General features: G+C 45.3%; 1 protein-coding gene across 2 annotated transcripts; it reads right to left on the reverse strand.

Moving 5' to 3' along the window:
• Positions 1-1011: 1011 nt before the first annotated feature.
• On the reverse strand, positions 1012-20181 carry GJA5 (gap junction protein alpha 5). Of its 2 annotated transcripts, none has more exons than XM_026841255.1 (2): positions 19903-20181; positions 1012-3874 (listed from the first exon to the last, which is right to left on the reverse strand). In XM_026841255.1, exon 2 carries the CDS (start codon positions 3819-3821, stop codon positions 2712-2714), a length of 1110 nt encoding a protein of 369 aa, XP_026697056.1. In that variant the 5' UTR covers positions 3822-3874; positions 19903-20181; the 3' UTR covers positions 1012-2711. The 2 variants fall into 2 exon arrangements, with proteins under 2 accessions (XP_026697056.1, XP_026697055.1); XM_026841254.1 differs by lacking the exon at positions 19903-20181 and adding an exon at positions 14635-14830.
• Between the last annotated feature and the right edge of the window lie 1005 nt (positions 20182-21186).

A 21186-nucleotide genomic window follows, 5' to 3' on the forward strand; every position in this document is an offset into this window, starting at 1 on the left:
GACAGGCATGCTCAGGGCTGTGCACGTGTCAGTTAAAAACCTTGGGCCTGCCAGACTAATCTTGGCTCCTTGCTGCATTGTGTGTCTGTGAGTGCTCAGGTGGAATCCTCCTTTCTGGGCTGAAAACCCCCAAAGCAAGGCGCCTTGAATCTTAAAGGGTCCCTGCAGTTTCTAACACAGTTAAAGGTCCTTGTCCCAGTGTCCTCATTGAATTCCGCTTTCATTCTTTATGCCCCCTCTCAGGCTCCTTGCTGGGACCCAGTACTTTACTGGTCTCCAGCTTCCCAGCCTGCAGAGTCCCATGGGATGGGAGGTTGTGTGGAGAAAGGATGGAGAAAGGAAGGAAGGGCACTTCCTTTGGGTGGACAGGGCGATCCAAGGTCAGAAGGAGGGAGCCTGTGAAAGTCAGAAAGTGGGAGCAAGGGATGAATTTTAGAGGAGAGGCATCAGCTGGGGGAAGAAAGGGTTTTCTTTGGGCTGGGCAACTGCATTTTAAGAGAGCTGAGTACCCACAGGAATTCTTTGCAGAAATGGTTAACTGTGGATTCTCAATGTCTCTCAAGACGTTACTGCTTAAAAAGCCTTTCAGGGTACTGTTACTGCATGGACAAGCAATCAGATGCTTGGGAGACAGGTTTTGCTACCCTTTTCCTGCTGAGCTGGCCTCACATCTCAGGGTGCAGAGGTGTGCTAGGGGATGCAAGGAGGGAGTGTTTCAATGGCAAGAGGATGGAAGCTCTGCTCTCTGAACAGCTCTTCCCTGTCTTCCCTGGTAATGCAGAGGCAGGCAGGGAAGCTGGAGGGGCTTTCTGTTAGCCAGTCAGTCAATCATTTCTAGATGTTTATTATTTATCCCCCTGGCCAAACCCTCCCCTTGTCGCTGCCACTCTGGGCGACGGGGATTTTTGTGATCTCTGAGCAGCAGAGGCTGGCAGGCAGCCTGATCGATGCTAGCAGCTCATTCTCAGACATGTGAGAGGAGAAACATCAACAAGGAGAGATGGAGTTAGAACTTTATTAGAAGAAACCTAGACACAATTGACTAAAATCTCATGTTAAGGAGAGCATGTGGGTCTTTTCAGGATTAAAAAAATACACATATATAAAACACCTTACAAACAAAAAAATGGTTTCCCCCCTCCTGTGTGTGAATGTGTATGTATGTGTACAGGGAACTGTACCAAAGCTAACTATGTATCAGAAGCAAGGATTCACAATCCCCTTCAGTGGCCCTAAGAGAGGGAATGGCTCAGTCTCCTCATAAGCTTGTCCCCAGCCATTCGCTTATGCAGTCCAAAGTTGGGAAGCTGTGGCCCGTATCTGAAAGGGCAGAGTAAAAACAGGGAGCACCTTAGCTCTGTTTAGCAAATCTTTTAAAAAGAGGGATGTCATCTCTGCAAACATATCTAGAGTGGGAGCTGCCTACAGATTCACCCACCCAATTCACTGTGTGGTGTTGGCTGCTCTGAGACGTTACTATGGTGGAGAGAGCTGGTCCATGGGTGGTTTCTCACACCATATGTGCTAGGAGTGGAGTGGAGATGAAGATGACCTGATGGCAGAACAGGGGCTTGCTGCAAGGACAAATATCCTGGCTTGTACTGTCCAGCAGGCTTGAGAGAGCAGCCAAGAGCTGAAAGATGTGCAGGACCTGGAGAGGACTCTTGCTCCTTGCAAAAGATGCTGAAGTGTTTTGGTCGGTTAGGGAGAAGACATAGGCCGTACCTCTTCTGCAGATAAACAGAAGATGTTTTTCTCTCAAGTTGGCAGATGGCAGCACCCTTTCAGCAGCATTCAGGTTGCTTGAAAGATAAGTTTAAAAAGAAGAAAAACCACTTTGTTTCCGAATGATAATTCCTCTTTTTTTACTAGTAAGATATATGTTCTCACAGGAGAGTGTCTTTCAGTTAATGGATGTCTTGCTTGGAACTGATGACATAAGTATCTTGGGAAAATTCCTTAGTCTTCATCAACTGGTCATCTAAGTGATATCTCCAGAGCCAGTCTGCTGTGCTGATTTAAGAATGAGGAAAGGATTCCAATGTTAGATATGAGGCAGCTGTGCGTGGGGGACCATGGACATCCTTATTTATGGGAAAGTTATATACACAGTGTCAAAAAATTCAAGTAGAATTTATTGTATGGGTAAACTGGTATAAAATATGTGGGCTCATGTAGAGAAGGGGAGGGTTAGAAAGAGTGAAAATAAAGCAGATGAGAAAGTCTTTCTTTCAGAATGCCTACTGGTGTGTTTCTGCTCCCTGCAGGTGAGAGAAGCTTCAGCTTGGTATAATTGACAAGCTGATTTAGCAAATATTGAATAGACACCAAAGAAGATGCAAGAAGGCTGAGGTCCAGTCAGTCTGTGGAATACAGTGTCACAGAGGTTACCTGCTGGGCAGTCTCAGTAGTCTGCTGGCCTGTGCTCTACCAGGCTAAGGACAGTGAGTCTCCAATCCCTATGGGCCCCGTGATGAAAATGTGGCTGAGAGCTTCACCTCTCGAGACTGGTGCCTCTCTTCAGTGCGTGTCTCCCAGTGGCTGCCCCTGCCTTAAGTTGTGAGAGCTGCTGTCTGCAATGATGTTCACTGAAAACGAGCAAGAGGGTATTAAAACAGAGAGAGGTTAGTGGCAAGAGTCTGGAGTGCACTTTGCAGAAGTTTTACTAAGTGCTGAGACGGCTTCTTCTCCTCATCTCTCCTGGAGACCGGTCACACAGACAAATCATCTGACCTTGCCTTGCTGCTGGCACGGCTGGTCTTGCTGAACCGGCGTTTCTCATTGAAGTAGTTCTCGGGGAAGGCGGGTGCCGCACATTCATTGGCCACCTCCGGACTCTCCATGTAGCTGGACTTAATGAAGGGCCCTTCACCAGCAGCATCCTCCTGGCCCTGGACCCTCTCAGTGGCGAAGTTGGCGGTGTTCTGCTGGGAGGCCGTCTTGTTGCTGAAGGGAATGATGAACTTCCCGTTGGGGCTTGACAAGCACTGATTAAAATCTGGTGGAGGAGTATACATCTGGGCCCTTTCTACTTGTGGGGCGGACTCCAATCTGCCAGAGGCTGTGCTGGGGCTGGGTTTGTAAGACCGGGAGCACCTCTCTTTGGCTTTCTTCCAGCCCAAGTGGTACAACTCAGCCAGACTGAGGAACAGGGAGAGCACTGCCACAGCCAGCATGAAGACGATGAACACGTTCTTCTCTGTGGGTCGGGAAACGTAGCAGTTGACAGGGTGGGGGCAAGGAGACCGCTGGCAAATATACAGGGTCTCCAGGAAGATCCCGTACAAGACGTACTGTCCCACAATGAAGGCCACTTCCATGGCAGTGCGAATCAAAATGCTGTAGACGTAAGTGTTCAGCAGGCTGCCCCTGAGTATGATTTTGCCTCCTGATTCATCCCAGCAAGACAGCTCAGCCTTCTCTGGCACGGGACACTTCTGCTGGTAGTAAGTGTCACCGCTGTTTTTCATCTCTCGGGCCTCTATTTCTGCTTCCTTCATCTTCCTCTTCTCCTCCATGCGCACTGTGTGCATCGCGTGGCCCATGTACACCAGAGATGGGGTGGAGACAAAGATGATCTGGAGGACCCAGAAACGGACGTGGGAGATGGGGAAAGCCTTGTCGTAGCAGACATTCTCACAGCCAGGCTGCTGAGTGTCGCACATGAAGTCAGACTGCTCGTCACCCCAGGAGGACTCAGCTGCTGTACCCAGCACCAGCATCCGGAAGATGAAGAGCACGGTCAGCCAGACTTTCCCTACCACTGTGGAGTGTTTATGGACCTCCTCGAGGAACTCTCCCAGGAAACTCCAGTCCCCCATTTCTGCTCACCAGGAGGGGTGAGAAGTCTTGAAAGGAGAATTGGACACCACCTCTGTGGGAGAAAACAGAACAGAGTGGTTCTAAAGAGGGTTAGAAAATGCCCAACCAGGAATGCATGGAGTGGAACAGTTTGTTTTGTGTTGAAGTAAATGTTTTCATTTGACCTGAAATGGATGAGATCTAGCTTGTTGAAAACTTTGTTTCAGATCCACTGAAAACAATGTGCTGTGTTGTTTTGGTTTTCTTTAATTCAGCTACTGAAACAAAAAATGATCTTTTTTTGCATAATCCAACTACAACCTGTTAAACAGGCTGCCAAAACTTTGAGGGTGAGCCAGGTTTATTCTTGGTTCAGAAAGTCCTTTCACTGCGGTCTGCATATTGCATCCTCTGTGGACTGTGTAGTTAAAGCAGCATTCATCTGTCTACAGATTGTGCTCTGGGGAATCCTTAATGGGCTGATCCTCTGGGAGATAAGACTGGAGTGTACAGCTTGGTCTGAGCTGTGCCTTGGCACTTTCATATGTTGTAATGCCTGCACTGACACATGGAACAGAGCTCACTGCTCTGGGCTTCATTTCTGAGCTCGATGCCACACTGAAAGAAATGCAAAGAAAACCTTCCTGACGCCCACCTGCCCCTTGCCCATAGGTTTGCTTTGGTTTTGCATTGTTGCCAGTTGCAAGTGTTTCATTTACAAGTTGCAAATGTTTTGGGGAATGTAAAGACTTTGGCAAGCTGTGCCAGTCCTGTAAACCTAATCTGCTGTCACCCTGTCACACCTCTCTGAGAGGGAGCTGCTGCAAAATCTAAATGGTGGATCTTGCTTCCTCCTTTTTTCTTAAACTCAGACAAAATTCACAGTTCAAAGGACACAGACAAAGAAAAATGCCTCCTGGGAAACACCTACCAAGAACAGCAGCTCCTGGGAAGTGCCATTTGGTGGGTGGTCCGATGAGAGGAAAGGTTTGGTGGGCTGGTAGTAAAGTTGTAAAGTGAGGATGGAGGAGAGCCTGCTTCAGTTTTGTTTCTGACTGACAGACTGTTTCTGGCCAAGTCACTTAACCTCACATATAAAAAGAGAACGATGGATTTAATCCAGCTTTTGTGGGGCTCTGTGGGAGTGCTTGAGCACTCATTTGATCCAGTAATACTCACCATACTTACCTTCTCAGGGCACTGCAAGGCTCTCCCTTGTGCATGAGTTAAGGGCTAGGTGCTATAAAGTGTGCAGTATTACCCTGGAGATAATATTCTCCCACAGTCACTCTTTTTGAAAATACCCTTTTAATAAATACATGAAAAAATAATCATCATAATGAAATATTAAAAACACTACACAAGACAAATCCCAAAGCTGTAGGGACCAAATTGTTAACTCTCCTTCTTTATTGTCCCTCGTCTTCTCTTTAAGAGCCAATTATTTTTAGTGTGCAAAGAACATCTGTGGAGAGTAGACACTATTAAAAGCTGAAAATTTATTGTAGCAGTACTGTGTAGATACCCTGTGAGAAAAGGCTGGAGAGCACAGAGATACGCTTGTTGAGGGAACAATATCCCCTCCTCTGGTTATGTGAATTATATAATTTAATGTAGCCATGCACACGATGATTTATGCCATCACTTTTTTATATGTGGTATCCATCTGCAAGGATGGATGGGACAAAGATCAAAAGCTGAATTCTTGAACCCCTGGTGCTGCTGAGGGCTGTGTGTGGAAGGGCGAGGGTTGCCGAGGTAGGGGAACAGGGAGGTGACCACTTGCTGCCCCACCGCCTGTCAGCAGCCATGTGAGAAAGGAGAAGGGGTGTACCAGGAAGCAAAGGATGGGCTTTGGCTCTTTCTTGCTTTTGCAGGCATGCTGCAGTCGTGCTGATGTAGATCCTGGTGACTGCTTGGCATATGCAGAAGCTTTCATCTACTGCCAGCTCAGAACTGGAGGAGCAGTAACACAGAATCAGCTACTCTTTCTGACTCCTCTTGTCTGCACTGGTAAAAAGAAGCAAATGTGTGGGTCTGTCTTACCTCATGAAATTTCTTTAGTGCACTTACTGCATTCTGGAGAAATTAGCATATGGCTTCATTCTGTGAGCATCAGGGGATTAAATACAGGCTGATAAATCAGTGATGGGAAATATTTACAGACTGTTGCACTGAAATCAGTGTTTCCAATTTATTTTTTTTTTCCCCAGAGTGCAGACAAGGCAACCAGCTATCTACAGTTCAGTGTACAGGTGCGTCTGACATCAATATGCCGTAGCACAACTGTGCATGTGGAATATTCCTTCTCAGACAGCATGAACAATGGTGGGTGTCCTAATTTTTTCCGGGTGAGTTTATGTTGTTTGCAAGTGCTCCTATTGCTCCTGCTGTTGTTAGCTGACAGCTGCTTTTTCTTGATTCACCTTGCTTGTTAGGGTAAAAATGAACATGGTTCTCCCTGGCTGTGCCAAGGCTGAGTTTTCCTGCCTGCCATGAGCATGTGCAATCACAAACTGAGCACCTCTTCCTATCATTTCTACCATGTGCAGGTAGTTTGGGGTTTTTCTATGGCTTGTTTTCCCTAGGGAAAACCTAGTCACTTGCAAACTGTAAAAATCAATGTTTCCCTAGGGAAAACCTAGACACTTGCAAATTGTAAAAATCTATGTGTACAGAACACAAAGTGAAGCAAATGTAAGTGCAAGATGAGTCCAGAAGTAAAAAATGTTGATGGATGTGAGAATAACACTAATTCATCTGCCTCACACATGCACAAAATTTTCCAAGAGGATGTAAATCAGAAGGATGTGAGGCTGGCAGCCATGAGGTTTAGGCCACAGATGATAGGGCCATTTCCTCTGCTCTTCCCTGCTGGCTGTTCCCCTGCCCAAGCTGTTTAAAGGAGGGGCTGCCCAGAGATGCCTCATCATCATCCTGCTACAGCCCCATAGAGAGCTGAGGTGGCTGCTGCAAGGGGGTAGGTGGCCACAGGACAATGGATTTTGGAAACCAAAAGAAGGAGCTTCTCTCCTAGAGCTGTGTTTTTGGCTTAGATGTTTTTTAGTTATTAGTGAGGGTTTTTTTGCAATGCCAGGCCAAGGGCCTTCTAGAGCAACAGAGGAGAGCATCTAGCTCTCTGCTGCCAACAAGCAAAGAAGGATTGTGTCACCTCCTGACAGCTTTTCCTGGCTATGCAGGACGGCGTCTGACCTAGCCTTTCTCCTCAGGGCTTTACTATTCTTAGGGATTTTCCATATAGTACCCTTTCCTCATTCCCAGACTACTGCTGTCCTTGCATGCTTTGACCTCTCAGTGTGTGAGCATCTGCAGCTTTTTATATTCCTAGTTTGGACTCAGTTGGACAAGTCTTGTCTCACTCTGGTGTGACTCAGCGAAAAACACCTCTGGGTATCTTTGCAGGGTCTCAGCACCTGATAGAAGACTGTCTTGACAGCAGTCATGCATATTCATGCAGAGTCCTGGGCTGTGCCACTGTCTGGCTGTGCTTTTGGCTGACAACTTTCTGCTGGATCAACAAAGGAGCTGTGCGCAGTCATAGGATCTTGGCACTGGGAAACGTGTATGTGACAAAGACCAGCGCAGCCTGGCACGCACCCAGCGACGTGGCCATCCCAGCTTAATCATCACCTAGAAGGCTCCTAAAGCTGGGGAAAACCGGGTGTCATGCTGCAGGCCAGGCGTGGAGACCACTCAGCTCTGGGCTGCCTTGTGACTGCCAAATTCCATGATAAAAATACCCCAGTGGGGATGGCACCTGCTAGTACATGAGGCTGGCTTGCCAGCCACGGGCTGCACTCTGCCATTCCTCTTTTGTGCTACCTTTTTCTGCAGGAGGGGAAGTGTTGCTCTCAGAGCAGTTTAGCCCATCCCCTTGGTGATGCTGCATGCTGTGAAGGACAGGCAACTGTTTCGCATCGCTGCTGCTTGCTCTGGCTGGCACACTCCTTCTGGTCGGCCTTGCCAGGGCTTTGAGGAACAGCTAGGAAATTCATACCAGAGCGCCAGCAGGGCTGTTCCTGCACAATCATCTTTATAGGAGTTTGTTTCCCCAGGGGTTGTTAGGAAGAAAGTTTTCCTCTCTTTAGAAGGCAGACGAGACTATCAGCAGCGATATAAATAGCTGAGCTTGACACTTCACGCTAACTTTTCCCACAAGGAAGGTGACAGGAGGTCGCCATCTCTGCAGGATGTTTCTAAAATAAAGTGGAGAGCCTGATTATAACACTGTTTCTGCTCTCCCTTGCTGGGCTCACCTCTTCCCCTTGGCAGGTCCCAGGGGTGTGTGGAGAGGCTCTCTGCGCTTTGTGTGAGGGAAGCACAGTTCCTGGGGTGGGAAGAAAGTAGCAAAGTCAAAGCTGTTGTATTTTTGCCCAATCTGCTGTTTGTGATTTGCTCAATTGAATACAAATCTGATAGTTAATCAGGTGTCCCAATGAACTGTGAGGCTGAGATGTTTTGAAGAGGCTCACACCCCAGACTGTGTGTGGAGGCCACTCAACAAGTCCATCCCCTCTGAGCTACCAAATGGGGAGGGAGCCATCTCCTTCAGGTACTGGGCACATAAGAAGTGACAGCCCCATGCAGTGGAGCATCCAGGCTGGCTGTGGCATGGTCAGTGCCTAGGAATTGCTTGTGGCTTTCCTTCCTCCAGCTGTGTCACCTCATACCAGGTCCAGGCCAGAGTGTGGCACAACAGCTAGCTAACTCTGCAGGGGATGCAGGCAGAGAATTTTTTCCCCAGTGTTGACAACTGCCAGTCTGCAGCCAGACCTGAGTGCTCCCTGCACTGCAAAACTTGGCCCTCACACCTGTAGTCACTTAGGAAGGACACTTTCAGCTCTGCATTGGAGGTTAGTAAATGCTGCTTTGCTATACAGCTGTACTTTCATACTGTTAGCAGTAGTCCAGCCTCACAGCATCGATAGGATGCAAATGCTGCTGCATCTTTATCTTGCAGTTGGTGATCACTGGGGTACAGAAGGAGCAAACTGCTTGTTCAAGGTCACTGTGTCAGTGGCAGTCTGGGGACAGAGCTCAGGGGTTGTGACTTGAAAACTTGTGTCCTTTTTTTCTGTCCACTTAGACTTGCTGATAGTGATGCAGCTGTTTCTACAGACCATAGCCCTTCTCTCCTGTGCCCCAGGACAGTACTGTCTTGGTCACCTGAAAGAAATCCCTCTCATGCTACCCTTCTACAGCAGGTACACCTGGCAGAACCAGAGGTTCTCTTTTGTTTTTTGTTTTTTTTTTTTTTTTGTGCTTTGCTAAGATATGAACATCTTGTCATTTCTGGCAGAGCCTGCAGCTGCTGTCAGTGCCCAAAAGGGAGAAGCAGCCTTTTCAGTGTACGTATGCAGTGGTCCTTGGTTGCCAGGACCTGGTCAGGAAGCATTTTGGGGGCGCATGGCTTACAACATTAAAACATGAATGAAGTTAGAAATGTAGTGTCCAGCATGGGTGTTGATGCTTTGAATTCCAGAGGCTTTTCAGAGCTTTGTGACATAGATCAATGCTAAAGCCCACCTCAGCATATACCTTTTTGTTCACTGTTTACTGATGTTGGCTCCTTCAGATGTGTATACAATAGACAAGGAGTGACTCGTTAGGCATGGTTGTCCAAGCACCATCCCTCTGGCTTCATATGTGCATGCATATGCTTATAATTAATTTATGCCTGAAACAGGCCAGTTCTTTAGTCAAATTTGTAATTCTGATCCGCACATGGATCTGGACTAGATAGGTTTGTACTTCTTTATGCTTTATAAAAAAAAACCCCTCTGACATGTTTGCATAGGTTCCTTTCTAGTTCCCTGGGTTCAAAGTCTTGTGCTAAATGAGTATCAGGGAGAGTGAGTGACTTTGACCCAGCGCTTAAATCTCACAGGAGAGGCAGAGCTCCATGTTAACAGCTCCTGTCCTAGAGGACAGACATCCACTGTTTCTCATCTTTCTGCTCCTCCTGAGTTCACTGCAATTTCTGGAAGGGTCATGCTGGTATCCAGACCACTGGCCCAGCTTGCAGTTGCAAACAGCTTTATATTCCTTCATGAGGTATGCTTTCCCCCTCCTCTCCAAATGTGGAAAATCTCAGAGTTCACAAAAAACAGAGTGGGTGAGAAGATAAGGGAGTTGAATGACCTGTCACCTCCTGAACACACCCCCACCCTGACGCACACAGACACACAGACAGAGGGAAATCACTCAACACCTCCAAGTGTGTACATCAGGAATGTGTTACACACATAGATGACAGTATTATGTAGAGTATTTTCATCTGATGGTAGAAGCTGTAGACTCCCAGTTAGGTGAATTTTTATTATTTGTCTATCCAGGCCATCTAATGCTAACTTTTCCCCTCCTTGGCAAGGGTCAAATTATGCTTTCATATATCCAGATATTAGGGCAAAGCTCTGCCTGATGTAGATGTGGGAGACCAAGAACAGAAAAGACCTTGATCTCAGACAAGTCAAGCTAAGCAATGAATTTGTCTCACTGTGTTTGAAAAGCCTGCATCAAGTAATTATGTGATAGTGGTATCCAGGCTTACATTTTGCATGCAGGGAGCGCCCTCTAATTCTCTTGTGATTATCTCTGTGCCTTAAAGAAGCATGGGTCCTTAGAGACCCCAACAGATATAACAAGACTATGTTTGGGATAAATTAAATGAAGACTCATGTAATTTTTGCTAGAAAAAAACCATAAATTCTCTCTGTGATGTAAATATTGCAATGGACAATACTCAGCTTACTCTTTAACTAACAAGATGATGAGCATCCAGTTCAGGATTAGAGAGCTTGGTGCTCTTTACAGGTTCTTTATCTTTCCAGGGAGAAGCTGGAATTTGAGTTTGCAGCTGATGCTAAACTGAGCAGTACTGTATACAGGAGAGAAGACCTCCAAAGAGAGCAGAGGGAGCTCTGGAAAACAGAAACATGCTGAGAAATTTGGGGACTGCAGTAGTATAGTAGTTCTTGATCTCTGCTGAGAGAAACTGATGTTAAGCACTGCTTAGCCAGTGGAGGAGGCTGGTATAAGGAGACATTGAGCTGATGACAGGCATCACATTGGGCTCAATAAAGCAGAAAAAAACCTGTCCATGTCATATTAGGCTGGTTCATAGACTGCATGAGTTGCAGTGTTACAGTGTTGAAATAAACTGGAGAGGTAGTGGGAAAAGGAGAGGACTCTCATTCAGGTATTTCCTATCTTTTCTTCCTGCCTCTTCCTCCTGTGTCTCCCTGCCTATCACTTTCCTGTTGCTCTCCTACAGTCAAGCTCTCCTCCCAGGGCCCCATCTCAGCTTTTTGGCGATTTTGGCAACTTAACTCTCTACGGCACGCAGACTGCTAACGCTTTCAGCTTTAAAACCAGCAATTTTCAGTAACTATCTACTCCCCACTTAGTGCTACCTTGTCAAATCTAATTTCTTATTTCTTTCCAAAAATCCATAGGATTCTCTTTGGTACAGTCTCATTGCTGTATCCTTGCCTCAAGTATTTAATTTCTCATTCAGGGCAAAGTCTGGCTATAACTTGTGAGTGGATTATTTTATATACTCAGTGTATGTACGTATATGTGCACACCCCCCCAAAACAAAAAAAAAAACCACCAAAAAAACCCCAAACCAACAACCCCAAACCAATATTAAATTTGCAAAACCCAGCAGTAGGGTGTTAGGAAATGCTGGAGTTACTGTTCTGAGTCATCTTAATTCAATCTCTTTGTGCCTGTGCCTCATAGCTATGAGTCTTTAACCACATCCTCACATTGTCACCTCGTTCTTTGCACAGGATGCCTGCCTTGTTCTGTGCCAGCCTGGCTGGGGCTTTCTTGAACAGCAGCTATTCAGTGTTTTGTTTTCTCCTCATTGTTCAGTGGGTGGCCTGTGCCTCATTTACTGTACATTATTCAAGTCCAGTTCTAAAGACAGAATTATTAGTTTCCTCATGGGTTTTCCTATGGCTTTCATCACAAGAGTATCTGATTGCTTCACAATTATTAATTTACTTATTATCATTACCACCCGGAGGTGAGGAGATGGTATTAGATCAGCTTTACCACTGAAGAACTAAGGCAGTGAGAGATTAAGATAAAAAATGTTTATTAATTTTGGAAGCTGTTTGGAGGTGTTGCTAATCTGTTGGGGTTTTTTTTTTGTTTGTTGTTTTTTTTTTAGTGTACTTAGCACTATATAACATATGTTCAAAGCAGAGCTTTATCTGGTTAACGCTGGAGTGGGAGAGTTTATCACTTCCACCAGCTGGACCACATCTAAAAGTCAGACATCCAGAAGATGAGAGACACCACTGAGGGGCCATTTGTGAAGAAATGTGGCTTAAGTAGTTTGCCCCATCATGACAGAGAAAATTGGAGTAAGAAGCAAGAATTAACCCCGGTCCTCTTGGATAGCTTTATCTGATTTTAAACTGGAGATGCTTTTTCTCCCATCCCACTATTCCCTCCCTCTTCACCAGACATCCAAATGCAGCTGAAGACCCTGGAGCTCTGCAGCAGTCACCCTCTCCGGACTGCTTCGCTTCCTGAGCGACCCTGTGCCCTGACCAAAGCATCTGTCAGCTTTTCTGCTTCTAAGGGAGAGGAGTTTCATATGGAAATTCTCAACCATTCTCAAGGCATGTGTGTAATGATAAAGATAATGAAGAAAGACAGAAATGTAAGTGTAAACCCCTTAGTTCTTACATTAAAAACCACTGACCCCTCTTTAAAGATACACTAGAGGGACATAGAAGCATGCACCTCTATGCTCATTACTTACTCTGTGGCACGAATATTTCTTTGTTTTAGGAAAGAGCAGGCATGCTAGGGTATTGTTCATAGAGATCTCTCTGTTGCTTATCAATAGCTATAAAATTGATTTTTTTTCCCTCTCTTTATGAATTCTTAGCCCAAAGATTGAAGTTTCTCTGATGCCTCTGGGAACTATTTCTAATTTTAAGCCTCTGTCCTCATGCCTCATACAATAGCACCCGAGGTGTGGAGCAGTCTCTGAAATGTGCTCCCTAATGACTTGGTATAGTGCTGAATTACTCATTCCTTCTTGTCTATTTTCAATGCTGTGAGATAAGTTAGAAAACAAGGGCAAACGTGCAGAATGTGTGAAATCCGTCTGAAGGTCAGAAAGAGAGGCTAGGGTATGAAGCTCTGTATTTTCTGGCAAGGTTTAAGTTTTTCATGTGAGAGCCTGAAATACTAAAATATTGTGATAATATATACTGTTGAGTGGAAAAAAACAACAACCCCAAATAGTTATAGTAGCAGGAATACTTAACATAGTTCCCAAGCGACCAGAGCCTGATGAGTATTTTAAACCCTGAAGCCTCAGGAATTCTCCTAAACTACTGTTCTGCTCCCAAGGAGGGGAGTAAGAAAGTTAGAAATCTTCTGCGCTCTTCTCAGAGTAGATTTTGAAAAGACCAGAAAATGCAGAATTATTTGACTTCTGGTGCATACTGAATACTGTGAGGCTTTTGAATAACAATTTAACCTGCTCCTAGCTGCACACACATATGCACACATATATTACATGCATTAAGTTCTTTAGCCTTAAAGGGAGGATCACATAGGCAGCAGTAGGAAAAACTCTCGCACATACTGCTTCACCAAGGTATTTTGACAGGTTTATTAGCCTGGAGGAAGAGTTCAACAATTAAGGGTCATTCAGCCTGTGACTTTTTTAGCTGAGGTTTGTCCAGAAAATCAGAAATTACATGATCCTCTGATGGTTCTTACGGCATCCCACGTTAAGGGATAGAGGCACTGCCTCAGTTTACCCGAGTTACTAAAATCAGAGCGCCACAAAGCTCATTAGTCACGAAAAATGGTGAGTAAAATGACCCTTTAGGAAATCAAAGGAGTCACCACATATCAGAGGTGGCAATTAGCAGGCAACCTTTACACTCATTGTCATTGCTTCTTTCCAGGTAGATGTGTAGTGGTACTGTGTTTTCAAGCTGAGCTATTCTTTGAGACATGTGGTGGCAATGCTAGAAGTATTAAATTATGGAAATGTAATTGAATAATTATTCCAAGTACAAAAAGGGAAAAAAAGAAAGGCAAATAAAAAGAAGCAGCAGCTGCTAGTGGGAGAGGGCGTTTGTCCCTCTAGGTCTGTGTGCCTCTCTGCTGAGGCTGCCCTGGGCGGTGTTGGGATGGAGAAGAAAGGCATTTCCCCAGCGGCACACGCAGTACGGGTGACTGGGAGATACGAGCAAGGCACTTCTCTACATTTGAGTTACGTTCCCAGGCTCCATGTCACACACCAGCCAGGACTCAAGAAAAAGAAACTGCAACGTTTTGAAACCATCCTGCGTGCTTTGGAATATAGGCGGTTCACGCAGACACTTGTTAAAGTGTTTATACCCTGAGAGCCTCTCATAGGTAAGAGTTCCCTTCACCACCCTCCCCAGAGCAGCCTGACAGCATGCTGAAATGGGATTTAACAGAAACTGCAGTTTGCACATTATACTGTCTGAGGATACTTGAGGCTCTTATCCTGCTTTCCTGTACATTGAAATCTATCGGTATCCATGTTCATTGCAGGGAGGTTTCCTTGGCATTTCTGTAGCTGCCTGGGGCAAAAAGTTTAATTTTTAAAATGTCCCAAGCCCATCTTGTTACTTGGAAATGTTTTGGAGAGACATTGAAAGAAAAAGTAAATTTTTTAAGTTATTTTTGGCCATCCATTTTTTTCCTGCCTCACCAAGCTCTTCTCTCCCCTCATGTTGCTTTCCCCTTGATCTGCCATCAGTGCTTCTGCAGTTTTGTTACTTCCCCCTCATGGTTACTTACCTGTTTTCCGGTATCTTGTCTTCTGTCTCCTTTCCTTGCTTTAGCGCTTTTCCTTTCTGTAGTTGAGTTGGAGTCCTTGTTCTTCTCAGTTGCTTGGTTTTATTCCTTTAATATGGTTCTCTCTCCCTTCCTCTCTTTTTCTCCACCCCCTTTCTATGTCACTTTCTGTCTTCCCCACTGCCTCTCTGCCTTTCCCCCTCTTCTTTCTTCACCTACTTTTCTTGTCTCTCCCACCCCCTCCAGCTTAATCTTTCTATTTTCAAGCCTAGTTTCCTGTTGTTTTTCCTTTAAAGACCATAAATCTCATTCCTCCCTCTCCATTCTCAGCCTCTCCCTGTGCCACCCTCCCCATGCCGACAGGATGCACTCGCTGCCGGCTTTGCGCTGTCCCTTCCACTTGCCGCTACTGCTGTTCCTCACACCTCCTCCCCCAGATAACATGCCATGGTCTAAACCTTCCTTAAACGAAAAGAGACAGGGTTGTCCCACAGTTACACCAGCCAGACCCTGGGAAGCTTTTGCCATGCAGGACATCAATGAAGGACATTTTTCTGACTCATTCAAGCTTAATCTGGCAGAGCAGAGTTCATGTGGAGCAGGGTCCTCCACCTCTTCAAATAACATAGGACATACTCTGCTGGCTTGGACTGGGGGCCCAGCACAGCTGCAGCTTTGTCCCAGAGGGCACTCAGTGCTTCCCAGGAGGGTTTTACAGGTTCCCTTACCGACAAACAGAATAACCTGCCTGTCAAGAGAGGTGTTTTTTGACACACGACCCCACCTCCACCCCTGCACACAGTCTGATGCACAAGCATTTGGGCCTTTCTAAAAAATGCTTTTGGCACATCAAAATCCGAAGTTCTTGTATTTCACGTACGTGTCAAGTTGAGCCTCTGATTCCTGCACATCAGGCCCCAGAGATGCGAGTGAATCAGAGATGCCTTCTGGCTTTAGTAAAGGCTGGTCTCAAAGAACCAGTGCCAGTGAGATTTGCACAGAAGACTCTGCTACCTGGAGAACTGCATACAAGCTTTGGCGGGTGTCCCTCCAGCAATTCTTCCTGCGCTACAGATGTCTCCCATCCAGAAAATTGCCCAGTGATCCCTATGCAGGAGCTAGAGCAGATCATGAAGCAAAAGCAGTCCAGAGACTAAGACACAGGGCTGGCAACTCTTCTAATCTGATCATTGTTCCCCCGCTAGTTTAGTGTCCCTTTTAGTCACAAGATTGAAAGTCAGCCTACAGAGGGACAGGGCTGTGCAGAGGCTACCTCTGGTGGCATGTCCTATGTGGACACTCTCACTCTGAGGTTAAGAGTACAACTCCTTTTCAAGAGGGCTGAATCCTCACTGATGGTTAGTGCACGACACAGAGTGCACAATAAATTCCCATAGCAGCTCAGTTAACTCCTGGCATGGAGAAACTCATAGTAATTTCCCACTTTACTTCTAACTTTATTGAAAGGCCTTCTGTGACTTTAAAGAAAATGGGAATGTTTCTGGAGTTGTTTCTCACTCTCCTGCCTAGCAGTTGTATACCTGTGATAGAATTTCATGGGAAGGAGAATGTCACTGTGTCCTTTTGTCTTTCTGGAGTAATTTCCACAAAGCATTAATATGCAAAGTCCTGTGGATTTTATGCCAGTGGAATTATCAAGGACTTCATCATAGAAGTGTCCAAAAAAAGGTGTTAATAATACAGATCTAGCTCACAGATGGATTTGGGATAGGCTAACTAAGGCTTGTCAAGTGTTTCTCATGTGCTATAAAGAGGCAGGTCCTGTGGGTGAGCTGTCAAATATAATCCCCTCCCTGCGTGGCTGACACTTTGCTGTACACTCAGGCTGATCAGGTCTGATTCTCCCTGCTCACTCCTTTGCGTTTCCTATCCCAGTACTGTTCCGGAGTGGCATGCTTATTTTCCTACAGAGTTAATCTCTGACTCCAACTGATACAGTCTAGTTCTGTTGAATGAATGAAGAAGGGGAGAAGGCTTCTGTCCAATACATGCACGTGAGGTAACTGTTATGAGCTCTTGTTACGAGCTCTTTTTTTTTGGTGGTGGTAACTATTTGAATTTTCATACACAAAAAGGAAATAGTTGAAGGCAGACAGGGAGGCAAGAGACAGAAAGGTTAGTAGAGATGTTGTACGGATACCTCAGCCAACCCCTCAATGTCTCGTCCCTTCTTTTCCCTACTGCACCCTCTTCAAGGGAAAACAGAGGTGTCAATGGCAGCTTCTTCAGCTCCACAGCTAGAGAAATAGCTGGTTTGCCCACTGGTAGGCTGGGAAGAAGGATTTTTTCTCCCCTCCCTAAGAGACTGCTATGCAAAACTTGTATGACTTGAGTGAGGAGAGCAAGTGGAAGAGAATGCTCCCCCAGACAGTGGGAATGAGGGGAACAGCTGACAACTTGCCATGTGCAGCTTGCAGGTCTCAGCAGTTTATGATGCTGTGGAACGGATTTTGAAGGAAATGAGAACTAAAAGCCAGGAGGTAAGGGGAAAATAGGACAACATGTACCATCTTTTGATCAAAGGTAAATAGCTTTCTTGGGCTAAGATTCCTGACCCTCTAGGTAAAAGAAACATAGCAGACCTTATCTACCTGGACTTCAGTAAGGCATATGATATAGTGTCCCTGAAGAAGCAAATTAGTGGAGAAGATTCAGATGAAGGAGATTATCAGAGAAACCCTCAAATAGGTAAGAGACTTGAAAGAATTGAGACACCAGCTCCCTAATAGGTTGAAGGGAGGTTACCTCAGAGGCTGCTCAAAGATTGCTTTTAGGACTGATCTTTTTAACATGTGTTAATTACCTTGGCACTGAAAGTAGAAATGCTAATGAAATCTGCTGATGAAACAAAGCTGGGACGTATTGTCAGGACAGAGGTGGATTCCAGTACTAGGAGACCTGAAGGCTCTTTGTGACTGGATTGATCGAGTTGAGGTTAACTGGGAAAGAGCAAAGTCATATACTAGGAACTTGTTGCTTAGAGAGTAACAGTAATCTCTCTTAGCAATTGGGAGTTCCTAGTTGGCAGGACCAACACGGGGAAAGTCCTGGGTGAAGGTCACCAGAGGAGGAGGAACCAACGATGCTATGTGGTGGTGGAAAAGGCAAGTGAGCTTTCAAGACATAGCAGTATTTCCAGTTGCAGTGAGTGAGCTTAATGTCACCAAGAGGATGTGAGACCCCACCAGAATAGTGTGTGCAGTGCTGCTCACCCACATTCAGGAAAAATATTCAGCCCGGAACAGGTGCAAAGAAAGGCAACGGGGTGATCAGAGGGACGGAGGGTGTCTCTCGGCCAAGAGTATGTTTACTTATCAGTCACAGAAGTGACTGCAGAGAGATATTTGAGCTGATTTGAAAATAGATGCAGTGCCAGTTTGAGCTTTTTTGCGTTAATTATTTTGCATTGAACTTCATGCTAGTGCAGCTACCCAAAGTAATTAAAACACGGTGTGATGTGCCTGCAGGGTGAATACTATAAGAGAGCTTAGTTACTTAGTGTGGCAGAACAAAGGTTAAGAGAGGAGAGATTTGCTGCCTGTAAATACTTTCAGAAATTGGGGGTTGGGAAAGTAAGTGCTAGGGAGAGAGGAGAGCTACATAAGCTAAAGGACAATGTGGCACAAGAATAAATAGATATAAATTGGCCATGAATGAATTTAGGTTGGAAATCAGAAGGTTTCTAAGCAACAGAGCAGGGAAGGAGGTGCTGGAACAGCATTCTAGTAGCACAAGTGAGGGTGGAAACCTAATGAGATTTAGGACAGAGCTTAGTAAGTTTAGAAAAGGCCATTTGTTTTGTACTTGCCTGTTATTCAAAGGGATTGAACCTGATAATCCAAGAGGTCTCTTTTTTATTCTATTTCCTGTACTTGCCTTATTGCCTTATCAGAGCGGCTCCCTTTCACACAGAAGCCACGTAAATCCTGAATAGAATTTGTGTGATGAGTTTTTCGGCATTGATCCCATGGATATTTAATGGAGGATTCATTCTGTGTTAGGGATTTAAACAAACAAAAAGAGCAAGGCAAGACAACGCATAGAAAGGTCTGCAAATGTGCAGTAGTATAGATGAGAGCTCACATATGAAGGAGCTTCTTCACATAAAACAGATGTTTTTGGAGCATCTGGCTTTGCTGGAAGGCTGTTTCAAATGTGGATAGATGCTCTCCTGAGATTGCAGAACTTCAGGAGACTGTCTGAAGGGAAAACATCTTCTACTTTCCTGCCATTACTGAGGACTTTTGTGCTTGAGGAGGATATCAGATTTACTGCTTTGGGAAATTTCAGAAAAAAACACAATCCAACAGTGGTTGAGATAGAAATTTCTCGTGTGTATTTCATCTCTGATGCCTGGCCACAGCACTGCACTTATTCTGGTTCATCATATTGTCTCATGCTGGACAGGCACCTCTGGTACCTTCTCTAAAGCACCAATGGATGCTACCTTCCTGGTGAAATATTTTATTTAAAATCCCCATGCGTGAATATGATTGAAAAAGAAGGACGGGGAGGGAAGTTCTCTGATATATGTTAGACCTCTGGAGACAGCTTGGAGGCATCCTCTAGCAGGAGGCAAATTCCCAAGGACAGGCTGGGCCCAAGGGAACAGAAGTAGCATGTGACAATGGGCCTCTGAATGAGGGGAACAGTTTTATAGTCCCAGTTCCTTATTTAGTAAAAAATCACAACATTCCATTATAGATGGGTGTTTTCTCCTTCCCAGCCCAGAGTACCAAACCAACACAGAGAAAAGAGGAAACAAGAAACAGCAAGGTGTGAAATGTCACTGTGTGTCAGTGCCAGTAAAGTTTTCAGCAAGAGAAACTGGAAGAGGATTTCATCTCACTGAGCAGAAATGACTATCTATCCCTAAGCAAATGCTTAGTTGTCAGCTTTATGTTATTGGAAATAAAGTATGGCACTCTCTCAGCTACTGCTTCCACTTCTCAACTCTGCAGCATCTCTGAGTAGTTGAGAAGTGCTTTGCAAATGATAATGTAATTACAGCTCCTATAAATTCTCTCCTTGCTTTACAGGTGGAGGAACCAAACCACGGAGAGTATAAAGGATTTGTTCAAAGGATTAGCAAGTCATTTCCAAGCAAGGAGTCCTCATCTACTTAGGCACCAGACATTCATCTTGTCCTGTACGCTTTCAGCTAGATGAATTACAAAAATATATGTGTGTATACATATATACATATATATGTTTCCCAAAGTGAGAAGAAAAGAAAGAACAGACCTTTACCTCTTTTTGCTGAGCCTGCACAGGTAGAGGGAGGAGCAGGTGAAGTTGACTGAAGGGTGAGATTTAGCACAGCCCCTTGGTCTTGCTGGAGCCCACCTCTCTCTCAGTGTTTGGCTCCCAGAGGAGATCCGTGTTGGAAGGAGGACAGTCTGGACAGGGTAAGCAAACCCCAGTCAGCTCCCAGGAGCTCAGCCTCCTGCTATGATCTGACACTGGCTCACTGGCTGGAGATTCCCTCAAGCCTGGAGGACCGATGCTGGGGAAGAGTATCTCCCAAGCTGTTCCTGACATGCACTGGCAGCTGTCTGCCTGCTATTCTTTTAAAGAGTCTTCATGGATCAGGATAAAAATGTGATCTTACGCAGGCGGCATTGTAAGCACAACTTGGCTCAAGTTCAACTCTTCCTCTGGCTCCCTGCTACTCTATTTTTATTGAAGGAATTTGGGGCTATCAGAAAGGAAGTCAAATTGTTTTAGGAAAACAATAGAAAAGCAACTTGAAGTTTATTAGCTTCCTGCCCAGGGCCTGGGACCAACTTGTCAAACTTATTAGAGCGATGGCAGAGCTATTTATTTAAAAGGGCTAGCGACAAGACTCACAATTTCATTCCTGTTTAGGCCTCGGTGAAAACAAAGGAAAGCCATAAAATAATATCTGAAGGGAGCAGATTGCTAACTGGTAAATGGTGCAAGTAAGGTTGGCCTGTGAGCCATTTGTAGTGTTCACCAGTGCAATGGCTTTCGTGGGATTTTGTTATCAAATGAATGTCTGGGCTTGCATTCATAGGCTAGCCCCATCACCCCAGACTTCTTATTGTGGTTCAGATTTTCAAATGGAAGCCTCACACCTAAGATTACAAATTTGTTTGGAAAAGGTCTTCCTTTAGAGCTACTGAAAGGAGCAAAACAATACGGCAGGTCTGCAGAAGAGCCAGGAATAGAGCCCAGGTGTCCCTGATCCTGTTGGACTGTTAGAGCCCCCCGACTATAAAAAGTATTTATATCCTTCAGAAGCAGCTGCAGTCTGCTTCCCCATTCAGCTACCCCAAAGTAGCAGTGCCATTAAGTCACTGAAAACACGCTGGCATGCGGCTGGTGAGAAGAATGGACAGCCAAACTATTAGAATCACAAGCAGAAAGTGTCTGTGCTGTCTGAGCCTTTCTAAGGAGTTTCAACATTTGCAAGGAAACAAGAAGAGAATAAAACAAGTAACTGAGAAGCATTTACAAGCTGTGCTTAATGCAAAGCCATATCCCTTTTTCAGAGGGCTGTCTGCTAACTGA

The sequence above is a fragment of the Athene cunicularia genome (genome assembly GCF_003259725.1).
Source record: "Athene cunicularia isolate RWA chromosome 1 unlocalized genomic scaffold, athCun1 chr1_part3, whole genome shotgun sequence".
Taxonomy (NCBI): Eukaryota; Metazoa; Chordata; class Aves; order Strigiformes; family Strigidae; genus Athene; species Athene cunicularia.

What these genes read in the sequence shown, in the direction of transcription:
- GJA5 (XM_026841255.1), bottom strand. Translation starts at nt 3,821, where the DNA reads ATGGGGGACTGGAGTTTCCTGGGAGAGTTCCTCGAGGAGGTCCATAAA.